This window comes from Vombatus ursinus, unplaced genomic scaffold (genome assembly GCF_900497805.2).
Source record: "Vombatus ursinus unplaced genomic scaffold, bare-nosed wombat genome assembly UNPS02009918.1, whole genome shotgun sequence".
NCBI classification, from domain to species: Eukaryota; Metazoa; Chordata; class Mammalia; order Diprotodontia; family Vombatidae; genus Vombatus; species Vombatus ursinus.
In genome coordinates this window covers 2,074,029-2,087,187 of record NW_020949696.1, presented here as the reverse complement: position 1 = coordinate 2,087,187, position 13,159 = coordinate 2,074,029, and the positions used below count along the sequence as shown (strand labels likewise).

At 51.0% G+C, this 13,159-nt stretch overlaps 1 protein-coding gene across 1 annotated transcript in view; it reads right to left on the bottom strand.

Annotated features, from left to right (window-relative positions):
* Window positions 1-12,809, bottom strand: part of KLHL26 (kelch like family member 26) — a 26,960-nt gene extending 14,151 nt beyond the window's left edge. Inside the window, 2 exon segments of the mRNA XM_027853035.1 lie at window positions 12,359-12,773; window positions 12,776-12,809. Of these exon segments, the coding sequence (XP_027708836.1) occupies window positions 12,359-12,773; window positions 12,776-12,809 (449 nt within the window).
* Window positions 12,810-13,159: the final 350 nt, after the last annotated feature.

Sequence of the window (13,159 nt, the reverse complement as noted above, 5' to 3'; positions counted from 1 at the left end):
GGGCGGTGGGAAGAGGAGGGAAAAGTCATGCCACCCCCAGTGCAAATAACTGGATACCAGGTGATCCAATGCAGTCCTGCCACCTGCCCTCTTTGGCTGGCTTTTCCAAATCCCAACATTCCCCGGAAAGGAACAGAGCAGCAGGATATCGCTAATATCACACCCATCTCCAACCTTGTGGAGTCCAGCATCCTTTCCCTTGGAAGCCGACTTCCTCCCAGATCCTTGGATGACCTGCAGCCTCCCCATCTCCCCCCAGGCTGTTAAGGCCTGGCAAGGTCCCTGACTCAGGACTCTCTCCAGGCTGAGCACGTTCAATTCCAGAAGTCTTTTCTGACCGGAAAGGTCGTCAATTCCCCCAGGTGCCAGTTACTGCCTCCACAATCACCACCTTTGCTAGCTTGGGTATGGCACTGTGCAATTAGGGGCTGACATTACAAGCAGGATGTGTGGTACCAGTAATGCTGCTCTCCCTCCCAGGGTCACAAAGTAAAAAACAAAAAAACAACATTGTTATACATGGTACAGAGAAAGAAAAGTCAGCACAGACGGTAAATTATTTATCAGCACTGTTTTATGCAAGCCTCTCTTTATGAAGAAGTGAAGGGGGTAGGGCAGGCTAAGGTCCCCAGCACAGTGGTTTACCAAGTCCAAAGAGGTACAGTAGACACAGGTGCGAAATCTAAGGGAATGAGAGGAAGCTGATGGGGATGAAGACAGGCTTCACGATTTGGGCAGGGATTTGACTATACAACATCTGAGGTTCTTCTGACTCTAAGATTGTAAAGACAGGGGGATTCGGACACTTAGGCTGACACTATGCAAAGATACTCACCCTTCAGAGATCTGGAGACTTGGTGAGTTAGTGAAACTAAGCAAGTTTCAGCCTTCAGAAATCATTTTTTAAATCCCAGAGTTATACCCTGGCTACAACCAACATTCAATTCAATAAAAATAATGAATCATCTACTAAGGGTGCAGGCATCATACTGGAAGAGGGCAGAGGGAGGGGGAGATACAAAGACAAAAACAAGAGTGGCTGGCCTCAAGGAGCTTCCATTCTAACTCAGTTCACTTTAACCTAGGAGGACGACGTGAGTAGAAATCTAGTATCTCCCTCTTCCCTACCCCTAGGAAGGGGTGATTGTGGGAGGTGACTGCGTTCTCGTTTTCTACCCTGATCAGATAATATCGAACACTGGGCTCAGTTCTGGGTCTACATTTTAGAATGGGCACCAGCATCCTGGGGAGAGATGGTAAAAAACTTGGAAACGATGCCTTCTTAGGATTCCATTGAAAGACTTGGGAATGCTGACATGGAGAAGGGAATTAGGAAAGTCATGATTCCCATCTTCAAATACTGGAAGAGTCATGATAAGAAGGCTGATTCATTCTGTGTGGCCCCAGTGGGCAGGGCTAAGCCCAGCCTAGCCTGGGTAGATGTGACAGGGAGGCAGATCTGGGCAGGGCTAAGCCCAGCCTAGCCTGGGTAGATGTGATAAGGAGGCAGATCTGGGTGCCACATAAAGAACTGTTTAATAATCCAAGCCATCCATTAGAAAAACAGGCTGCTTCAGATGGCAGCTGGTTGCCACTATCCAACATCTTCAAAGCAGATGAAGATGTTAATGAGGGACCTCTACACCTGTTGCTTCCTGGTCCTCCAGGACTTGTCACTGCTTCTTGTCACTGTCCTTCCTGGCTCACTGTCGTTCTGTCCAAGGCCCACTTCTGAAGTCTAGACCTTTGGTGATTTCATCCGCTGCCATGGGACCAATTACAGGAAGGCTCCCAAAGCTGCTCACCCAGCCCTGATCTCTCCCCAAGCTGCATCCTACCTCTCCAACACCCGCTGGGCATCTCCAGCTGTATCCCAAATGGCATCTTAAGCACATGCACTGAGCCAAGCTCATCTTTTTCCCCCCAAACCTGCCCCTCCTCCCAAGGGACTAACATTTTGCCAGTCATCTGGAATCTTCTGTCTCTCTCCTCTCACATGCAATCAGCCACCAGGTTCCATTGATTCCATGTCATCTCTCACACATCTCCTCTCCAGTCACAGAACCACTACCTCAGAACAGGTCACTATCACCTTTCACTTAAACTACTGTACCAGTCTAGCTGGTGTCTGCCAGCAATCTCTACCTTCTTCATTTTGCCCCTCACATAGCTGGCAGAATAATTTTCCTAGTACGTGGCCAGATCACTCCTCTACTCAACAACCTTTGATGGCTCCCTATCGATTACAGAATAAAATACAAACTCCTTAACCGGGCATTTAAAATGCTCCACAATCTAGTTCCAAATCAAGTCAACAAGCATTTCTTAAGCCCCTACTATGTGCCAAGCACAGTCCTTGTTCTCATGGAGCTTACAGTCTAGCAGAGAAGATAATCCCAAAGGGAAGGCATTAGCATTGAGAAGGTGAAGCTTAAGCTGAGCCCTGAAGTAAGTCAGGGAAGCCAGGAGGCAAAGATGAGGAAGGAGAGAGATCCAGGCATGGAGATCGGCCAGTGAAATGCCTAGACCGGGACATAGAGAAGAGCAAGGAGGCCTGTGTCACTGGGTCACTGAGTATGTGGAGAGGAGCAAGGCATAGGAAGAGTGGAAAAGTAGAAAGGGGCCAGGCTATGGCAAGCTTTCAAAGCCAGACCATTCTCTGTTTGATCCTGAAGGTAACAGGGCCACCAGGACATCCTCAACAGGGAGTCGATTTAAGAAAGTCAATCTGACAGCCGAGTAGAGGATGGGCTAGAGAGACGACAGACGGGAAGCAGGGAGACCCACAGGCTGGCTACTGTAAGAGTCCAGGGACCAGTTGACGAGGGCCTGCTGGCCCCAGGGTCGGGAAGAAGGGTACGTATGCCAGAGAGTGATTAAGATAGAAAGTACAGGACGTGACAAATGATCAGACAGGGAAGGAGATGAGTATAGGAAGTGATATGGAAGTCAGGAAGAGGGGAGGTTTGGGACATGAAGAGTTTAAGATGTTCATGAGACGTCCAGTTTGAGAGGCCCAACGGACAGTTGGAGATGTGAGTCTGGAGGGCAGGGGAGAAGTCAGTGCTGGTCAAATATATCTGGGAACCATCAGCACAGAGACGAAAACTGAATCCATGGGTGTCGATGAGGTCACCAAGTGCAACAGCCCAGGACAGGATATCAGCAAAGATAGGCTATTGATTTCTCTGACATTATTCCCTTTCATGGATACTGCACTCAAGGCAAGTATTCCCTGGACTCAGCACACCATCCCCCTCCCATGTCTCCCTCGATAGCCCTACCTTTCAGAATACTTAGGTCCTGTCAAGCCTTAGGTCAGACGCTGCCTCCCAGTGAAGCCTCTTGTGATCCCCATATGAACACCTCACCCCGGGATTTTCCCTAAGCACTGCGTCTGCATCCCTCCTTTACCCCTATCACATCCTCCCTTCTATCACAATTCACTGGGTACATGTGCCCCCACACGTGAGCTCCCTGAGATTAAGAACTAGGTTTTACTGGCCTCTGCATAAAGCTACAGATGCCTGTACAGAATAGCCTTTGACTTTGTTTGCCTTCGGGGGCAGATGGATGACATCACCCTCAGATCTCTTCCCAATGCATGTGTCTAGGACTCTGGGAACGGTAGTCTGGGTCTAACCTGGGCTGTCGGATGCCCTACCCCGAAGCTTCCTGTTGTGTGAGTCTCAGCCCTCTGCTTGAACCAGGGAACATCATCGTGCCTGTGTCCTTGGTGGATCACAGCTATCATTTCAACTCTAAAAATGAATTCCCCAGCCCAAGTCAGTGGTTCAGGCACATAAGCCAGTCTATGTCACCTTCAGTAGAACCGCCGATGGACTAACTTATGTACTAGTCTAGGGCAGGGTCCTTAACCTGGGGCTCATGGTTTGGTTAAGTTTTGTTTTGTTTTTTTTAATTCTGATAACTGTACTTCAACATAATTGGTATTTGTGTTAGTCTCCTATATATTTTATGTTATGCATTTAAAAACATGACTCTGGAGAGCCCAAAGGCTTCACCTCACTGACCACCAGAGGGACATAAACAAAGGGCAAGAACCCCCGAGTTAGAGAGGCTTGAGACCACGGCTTTCTGGCCTAGAGAGAAAATAGAGGAGGGGGGCCTCCAAACTTCATGGATCCCCTTGCTCTATGACAGCAAAGGGTCTTCTCCATTCAGACACAAGGTGCTCTCTGAGTAGGACACCTCGCATCACAGCCATATCAAGATGCCTGACCCTCCCTTTCATCTCAGGGGATGTGCCGATTTCTTTTACTTTTCAGTATGTGTGTGTGTACACACTCCACCAACACCTTCTACCAGTAAACCGTCGTGACACGGACTTAACCCTGAGTTTTTGAAGGCTGTGCCGGCAAAGAACAAGCCCTGGCAGGCTATGCCAAGTGAGAAAGGCTCCCAAGGATTGGCCCAGGAGAGAACACATGCCCGCCATCCCAGGACCAGCCCAACAAAGCCCAGAGAGGCTTAACCCCAGGAGGCTGACCCACCAAGGAAGAAGAAAAACTGGCCAAATCAACTTACAAAAAAACAGCTCCCAAAACATTCAAGGGGTTGAGATCTGTGCTCATGGAGCAGTTCCCCACACCTGTAAAACCAAGGTTCCTGGGGCCATGAAAAAGCCCTAGAGAATGTGCCCACAGACAAAGGAGTAGTAACTCTTAACCAAGAATGACAGTGAATGACAGTGGGCGTGGGGAACAAAGAGGGCACGGATCACACCCAAATGCCTGGCAAACTGCCTAAAGACGGTGAACAGCTCCAAAAAGCCTCTGCCTCCAGTCGCTATGACTCCTATCAGGAAAACCGTGGCAGCTGGGTCACAACGAAGAGATGGAGGCAGTCCAACTGTACATGGCATCTCCCTCACAGAGCTCCTCCACTGCCAAAACCCCTTCAGGACATCAGGGGACAGACAGGACCAGCTCACCCCACCTGTACCTGGTGAGGAGAGGACCAGCTCACCCCACCTGTACCTGGTGAGGAGATGACCAGCTCACCCCACCTGTACCTGGTGTCAGAAAGTCTTCCTTAAGGGGGGACCTCCAACTGCCTGCTAAGCCAGAGGGCATGCGGGGGTGACCAGGATGGGGAGGGCCTCCCAGCTGACAAGGAGCAACAGAAGCAGCTGGGGAAGTCTGGCCAGGAGAAATGAAGCCTGGGGGAAGGAAGGGGCTGACAGGGAGAAGTAGAATAGATTTGCCCTTTCAGATTAGGCCTCTGGAGCCAAGCCCAAATCAAATCCCACTTTCACTGGAAAACCTTTCAAATACTTGAAGACAACTCTCTGGTCACACCCCCACACACACTCCCACTTCCCCAAGCTCGGCATCCCCAGGCTCTTCCAACATCTCCCCCTCCAACAGGAGGCCCCTTCACTGGCCCCACTCCAGCTGATCACCCAGTTTCCTCAAACGCAGTGCCGAGATCTGAGCACACGACTCTAGATGCAGTCTGACCATGACAGAAGGACAACCCCCTCCGTCATTCTAGACAGACTCGGCTGTAATACCTCACCACTGACTCTGTCAAGACTCACGGACATTTACCCACCTGCACCCGAGGCGCTTCACCTGGTCTGAGCCAGGCATCCCTTCGGCAGACAGTCTGGTGAAGCCCACGGAGGGACCCCTTCTCAGAATCATGTTTTAAATGCCCAGGATTACACAGGAAGCCAACTACTGTACATTAAAATACAGTGATCAAAATCTTCTTTTTTTAATAAGTTCATGGGCCTCAGGTCAAGAACTGATCTCATGGGGCCAAGTTGCTATCTGGCCATGTCTCACTCATGGTTTACTTATGAAGCTGATTTTTTTTTTGACCCAAGGGTAAGACATTTCTCTGGCCCAATGTAATAGTTTTCCCATCTGTCCAACGTTAGTCTCCGTCCCAGCTTTATGTCAACAGGAATTTGATGCACATACTTCCTCTGACTTTTTCCAAGGTATCATCAAAAAAAAGTGAAGCAATAGTCCAATAATAAGAAAAGATCCTTTGGGCACTCCACTACAGACCTCCTTCCAAAGAATAGCTACTCTTTGGGTCCAGCCATTCAGCCAGTTTTAAGTTCACCTAACTGTACATCTCTCTAGCTTGTCCACAGAACAGTATCAAAGACTCGAATTCACAAAATTCCTCACAAAAACCTTACAAGGTAAGTATTATCATTCCCACTTTATAGATGAGGAAACTGAGGCTGAGAGAGACAAGGTGACCTGCATGCAATTATACAGCTAACACAAGTCAGAGGTGGGATTTCAGTCCAGGTCTTCTGCCTCTCAAACCAGCGTTCTTTCAATTACGCTACACAGTGTCTCTGAGAACAAACCAGAAACCAAAAAAAAAGGAGTTAAAGTTAGAAGGGATCAAAAATGACAAAATGTAGCCTGGCAAGTCACGGTATCACGGGATTTGAAGCTGGAAGGGTCCTTAGAGGGCATCTATTCCCACCTTCCTCATTTTGTAAATAAAGGAAGAGAGGTCTACGGTGGCTAAAGCAGACCACTTGTAAGATTGGACAGAGCCAGTGAGCCCAAGCAGCTCTAAGGAGCAGGGCCCAGCCCCTCTGCAAGGACTCAGCCCCATGGGGATGCTTACCACCTTCCTCCCCAACCCTCTGCTCATGCCTCAGAGATGCCCAGACTCAGGAGCTTTGGAGATGATGTGGATGCTCCCTGCAACTCACAAGGCACAGCCCAAAAGAGGGCAGGGAGAGCCCACTGACCCCTTCTCCTTTCTGACTCTACGGCCTTATCTTTTACCGTCTAAGATCCAGTCAGAGGTAGGGGCCTCACTGTCCCTTTCTCTCAGTTCAGAACATCCCCCGTGGATGCTGGGAACTATTTCCCCCTACCCACTCCACCTGCATTTCTCTAGCCCCCTTGGACCACAGAGTCCTGTGTCCAGAGATGGAGGGGACCCCAGAAGTTATCTAGTCCAAAACCCTCAATTTACAGACAAAGAAACTGTGGCCTGGCCGAGTTAAGTGACTTGCCTAAGGCCATACAGACAGTAAGCATCAGAGGCATGATTTGAAACACATGGTCTTTCCACTGTTTGTCCATAACCCAGGTCCCAGCTAGATCTTTCCAGTCTTCTGGAAACCATTCTGCCTGTGCCCCTCCCCAGCCCTGCTGCTGTATTCTACAACCCAGTGACACTGGCTGGCCTCTTTACTTAACTCTGGACTCCTGGTATTTTCTCAGGGAGGCTGCTCCCCCTGCCTGGAATGCTCTCCTTGGCTTCCTTTGGGTCCCAGATAAAATGCCACCTTCTGTAAGAAGCCTTTACCAATGCCCCCTAAATCTAATGCTGATTATCTGAGGATACCTTGTTTGTATATAACTGTTTGCATGGTTAGACTATAAGCTTCTTGAGTGCAGGGGCTGTCCTTTTCCTTTCTTGGTATACCTAACACTTGAGTACAGTGCTTGGCACACAGTAGGCAATTAATGATTGCTGACTGACAGCGCACCACATTATCCCCTCCATTAAGGCTTAGCACAGGGACCACCTCCTCCAGGGAGCCTTCTCCTTCCCTCCCACCCACCCACCCTCCCAAATTTGTCAGAACAATAGGTTGAGATCTCCCCTGTATGTTTTTTTCTCCTCATATTATTTGTGCAGGCATGGTTTTCTCTCCCACTACATCATTTCACCTTTCTACCCCGGCTCTAAACAACATCGGTGCTAAATACATATCTGAACTGAACTAACAGTCATGCCAAAGAGTCCACGAAGTCTTGAGGAGGGGGAGGGGGATTGGGAATGTTATCTTGGCTCTGATCCACAGGCTCAGAACTGGAGCTGGACCGCACCATCAGAGGTCATCGGGTCCAAGCCTTTCATTTTATAGAATAAAACTCGGGCCCTCGGTGACTCGTCCAAGGTCACACAAGTGACAGACCTGGAATGCAAATGCAGATTCTCTGACTTCAAATCCCAGGCCTTTCCCACTGTACCAGATGCTTCCCAAGATGAACGAGCGCCATTTTCCAAGGCGAGGTGGACAATAGAGCCCGTTAAAAGCTCACATTGCTATACTGTTGTACTCTTGACAAAGCCCTCAAGCTACCAGCCAAAAGCATCATGAGGTCCGGTTTAAAAATGAGGGAACTGAGTCTCAGAAAGGGGGGGTTATTTGCCCACAGAGATGGAGGGAATCCCTCAGACAGAAGTATTCAAGGCTGGTGCTCTTTCCATCCCACCACACAATCTCTGCTTGTGTTTTAAAAAGGTCCAATCGATGACCCCAACACCCCTTTGAACATCTGCCCATCCCTGGGCAGACATTTCATCTGATCATTTTCAGGAAGAATGTCTCCACGACCTGCCGGGTCCATCCTGCCCCAGACTCTCCTCACCACCCAGGAATGGCCCTAGTCTGCCAGACCGGGCCCCATGCAGACACCAGCGCCGGAGAACATCTGAAAGGCCTTTAATGACTAGGAGGGCCTGGAGGAGCTCTTGACACTCGGCCGCCTGTGGTACCTCACTCAGATGGTATTTCAGCTCAGGAGGTGTGACTCCACAGGGAAATTCTCCTTCCCCTCCACAAACCCCCTTCTCAGGCTTCGAAGCAAACATCCTCTTTCCTCTGGAAGAGCATTGGACAGAGTCAACACCTCCCGGTCCAAGGAGGGGGAGGTTCACCGGAGAACAAGTGTCTTTTGTGTAGAATTCTCCAAGACCCATGGGGCGGAGGGGGGAGGACTGGAAATCTGCACTGGGGCCCCCACCTCCCTCATGCAAACCCCCAGCTCAAGCAGCTACATTCAAACTCTCCCCAAGGTTTCCAGCAGGGTTTGGTTCAACCATTAACAACTGTTCTACTAGGCAACCGATTTTTGTTGTTCCCTAGAGATGGGAAGGAGAATGAGCTCTTTTCTTTTTTTCCCCCCGGTTGCAAAAAAAAAAAAAAAAAAGTTAAGACAAACAAGTTATATAACCTTTTGGGGGAGTGGGCTAGAGAATGCATTTGCTCTTAGAAAATAGTGCTTTGCACACAGTAGGTGGTTAATAAATGGTGGTTGTTGCTGATAGAATTAAAGCAGTCCCCTAAAAAGAGGCAGTGTGGTACAACAGGAAAGAAAGCAAGGAAACAAGCATTTATTAAGTACCTGCTGTGTGCCAGGCACTGTGCTAAGCACTTTACAAATATTACCATATTTGATCCTATCAACTACCCGGGAGGTATGGGCTATTATGATCTCCATTTTATGGTTGAGGAAACTGAAGCGCTCAGAGGTGAAGGGACTTGTGCCCAGGTCACCCAGCGAGGATCTGAACTCTCGTCTTCCTGACACCAAGACTCCACTGCCTATCTTCTGCCTAGTAGAAAGAACTGTGGCCTTAGTCACAGGATCATGGATTAAGAAAGGGTCATCTGGACCAACCCCATCTTCATTTTACAGATAAGGAAACTGAGGCTGGAGAGGTTAAGAGACACATAGGCAGGGATTATGAACACACACCTTCACTCAAGCCAGCATTCTTTCCATTACACGGCATGGCTTCCAAAGGCCTGGATTCTACCCCACCCCCTCCCCACAAACACACACACACACACACACACACACACACACACACACACACACACACACACGTCATCTGAAGACTAGCCCAGCTAAGCTGAGACACTCATCACCAAAAAGTTGGCTGGGCACTAAGTCATGAGGGCTTTTTTGCTTTTACTTTCTACCGTGGGGAAATTTATTTCACCAAACATCTTGCAGCAATGACGTAAAAATTATGCAATCTCTAATTTTTTGGGGAAAAAAAAATGACCAGTCTTTCCTGTTTCTCTCCCTTCTCCCTTGCCCATTCCAAAACTGAAGTACAATTATTTATAAACTCTACTGATTATTTTTTTTGGCCTCAGAAATCCAAAAACCCATCTCTGGCATGGAAGGGTAGAGATCAAAACTTTAAAAGGACCAAAGCATCCAGGATTGCTAAAAAGAAGGTGCTTTGCAAATTACAAACTGCCATAATAACTTGGTGGTTTGGGGGACCACCAGCAGCTTCTCCAATCCACCCTCCATTCAGCTGCCAGAGCTCAGGTGTCACCCCTGACATGCCCCCCCCTCAATAAACTCCTGTGGCTCCCTATTACCTCCAGGAACCACTAGTAAATCCTCTAGGATTTAAAGCCCTGAACCTTGGGGCCCCTTCCTACCTTTCCAGCATTCCTAGGTGACACTGACCCCCTCTCATGCCTTTGCACAGGAGGATCCCCCCAGGCCTGAAATGCTCTGCCCACTGGCTTTCCTCCAGACTCAGCCCAAAGCTCAAATCCCTCCTTTTAACTGTCTTTCCTATTCTCTACCTCCCCATCTCCCCAGTACCTTCCCTCAGGGATGACCCTGCAGCCTCCCACGTACCATCGATATCTTCCATATACATAGTTATCTACATGTTGTCTCCCCTATTAAAATGGGGGCTCTGTGAGAGCAGGGGCTGGTTTTGCATTTATATCCAGTCTGGAACACAGTAATCAACAAATAAGTGGCGACTGACCCATCAACCTCACTTAACAAATGCTCCATATTAGCAAGAGCTATAGAATCCGCCACCCCAACACAGGCCTGACTGAGACAATCAGCCCCTTCCCCAAATAATGTTCTTCCCTTAATTCAACACGTTAAATGCTTACTATTGCCAGGCACCAACAGACAGGATAGCAGCAGAGTCACAAAGGTACGGGTTCAAGTCTTGCTTCTAACACGTACTGGCTACACAGCCCTGGGCAAGGAAATCCCTTAACCTCTCCCAGGCCCAGGCAACTCTCAGAGACCATAAACAGCAAGAACCATCAATTTGCACCAGGAGAGGCAGTTCCCTTTACCAATTAAATCATGGGCCTAGTTGGGTGTTTTGTTTTGTTTTGTTTTAATAAACTGTTTGAGGAACTGTCCTTAACCACCCAAAGTAAATGCTGCCTGATCCGAGAAGCCTTCCTTCCTGAATGATCCCCATCATTCAGGATGCCCCCACCCCAGATCCAGTGGGGACTTATCAGTCCTCTCATACATAACCTAATCAGATAACATAGCAGATTTCAGTTATCTGTTTTAGTGTTTTCTCACCCGGCTGGAACAGGAGCTCCATGGGGGCAGGGACCCTATTTTATCAAATTTGTAAATTTATTCAAAGTTCCCATAGATTCCCCAGCCCAACATAGGGCTCAGGTACACAGTAGGTGTTTAGTAACTAACGAAGGGACACCAAGTGTTTACATTCCTCACAGCAGGTGGTTGGAAGGGCTCCAAAAAAAAAAGTGTGTACTGACACAAAACAAGTAGTCCAGGCACCCTGTGAATTCTCCACGAATCCCCAAACCCCCTTAAGAAAAGAGCCTACTCAGTCTTCTCTGGGCCCCTGAGGTCCACCCTCAGAAGTCTAGAGGATGGGAAGGGGCACATACCTGATTCATCTAGAAGACACAGGGGAGGGTCCTGTCTCACCTGGGGTGGTAGGGCTCGGGTCGTACCCCAAGGGGGGAAAGCAGAGGGGAAGGACAAGGTGTGTCCAACTTCACTGGAGGGAGTGGAGGGAGGGTCGGGGGGGGGGGGAGTGATTGAGGGGAGAGAAAGAACCGTCCATTGGGGTTGGGAAGGCCCTGGCCTGAGGAGGGGAGAAGAGGGATGGGGGGGTGGGGGGGAGGGTACGATCTGGAGAGAAGGATGCTCTCTTCCCAAAGCCCTGCTCCAGAGAGAGAGGAGACAGGGTCCTGCCAGTTGGCAGTTAGGGGGCAAAGGAAAGGTTGGAAAGGTCTAGCCCCACGGGGGTGGGGTGGAGAAAAGGGTCCAGCACAGCCTGCACGAGAGAAAGGAGAGGAGGGGACAGTCCTGCCAGCTGGTGGTTGAAAAAGGTGGAGGGAGTGGTAAAGGGAAGGTGGTAAGGTTCTTCCTGTTGGCAGCTGGGTATGGGGGGCGGGGGTTGGAGGGTCTTGCCCCGTACGGAAAAGTAAAGGATCCCGTTCAATGTGGGGCGGGGGGTTCCTGCCGGTTGGCAGTTGTGTTGGGGGAGGGCTGGAAGGAGGAGGGGTGGGGGCTGCGGGGGGAGGATTCTGTCTTGTGGGGGAGAGAGGGAGAGGGGAGGGTCCTGCCTCCGGGGGCGGGGGCTGGGAGGGTCCTGCCGGTGGGGAGCGGGGTGGTAGGTCCTGAACCTCTCCGGGGGAAGGGACAGCGCCGCAGCTGGGGGCGTCCCCGCGGGGCCTGAGGGGCTCTTCCCCGCCGCCCGCTCGGGGAGGAGCCGGAGCGGGGCCGCCGGAGAGGAGGGGAGCGGAGGGCGGCCAGGCCCCGAGCCGCCAACGCCGCCGCGCACCCACCTGCGGGGCCGCTCAGGGCCGGGCTCGGCGCCACCTCCGCCCCCGCCTCCTCCGCCGCCTCCACCTCCACCTCCGCCGCCGCCGGACTCCGCCATCTTCCCGCCGCCTCCTCCGCCTCCGCCTCCGCCGCCGCGCTCAGTGACGGCGCGTCCCGCCTCCGACGCCCGGCGGCCGGTCGGCGGCCCCGCGCGCAGCCAGCGGCCTTGGCACGGGGCAGGGGCGCGCGGAGCGAGGCGCGCGGGGCGCGCGGGGCGCAACAGCCGCAGTGCGCAGCTCCCGCCGTGCGCCCCGTGGCCGAGCCCCGGCCTCAGAGCCCGCCTCCGCCTGTGGCTCGCCCTGCGACCCGGGGCCAGTCGCTTCGCCTCTCCAAGCCTCAGTTTCTCCATCTGTAAAACAAGGTGGTAGCACCAGATGGCCCCCGAGGTCCCAGGTTCTGCAGACCCTCCTTCATCGCCTCAACCCCTCATACTCACATTCTCTCCATTTAACGTTTATTAAGCGCCTACCATATGCGAGAGGGCTCTAGGGAAGCCAGACAAAAATGAAGCAGCCTCTGCCCTCAAAAAGCTTGCATTTGATGGAGGACACAAGTACGAAAAGAAACAGATACAAAGTAATTTGGGTGGGAGCACAGATCCCTCGAAAGGTTTCGTGCGTGCTGAGCTTTGCCAGAAGCTCGGGATTCTAAGCATTCCGGCCAACGCAAAGGCACCGAGAGTAGGCCAGTCTGGCCGGGTGGAAGAATGCCTGGAGAGGAGTGATACATTATAAGACTGCAAAGGGAGCTTGGAGCCGGGTTGT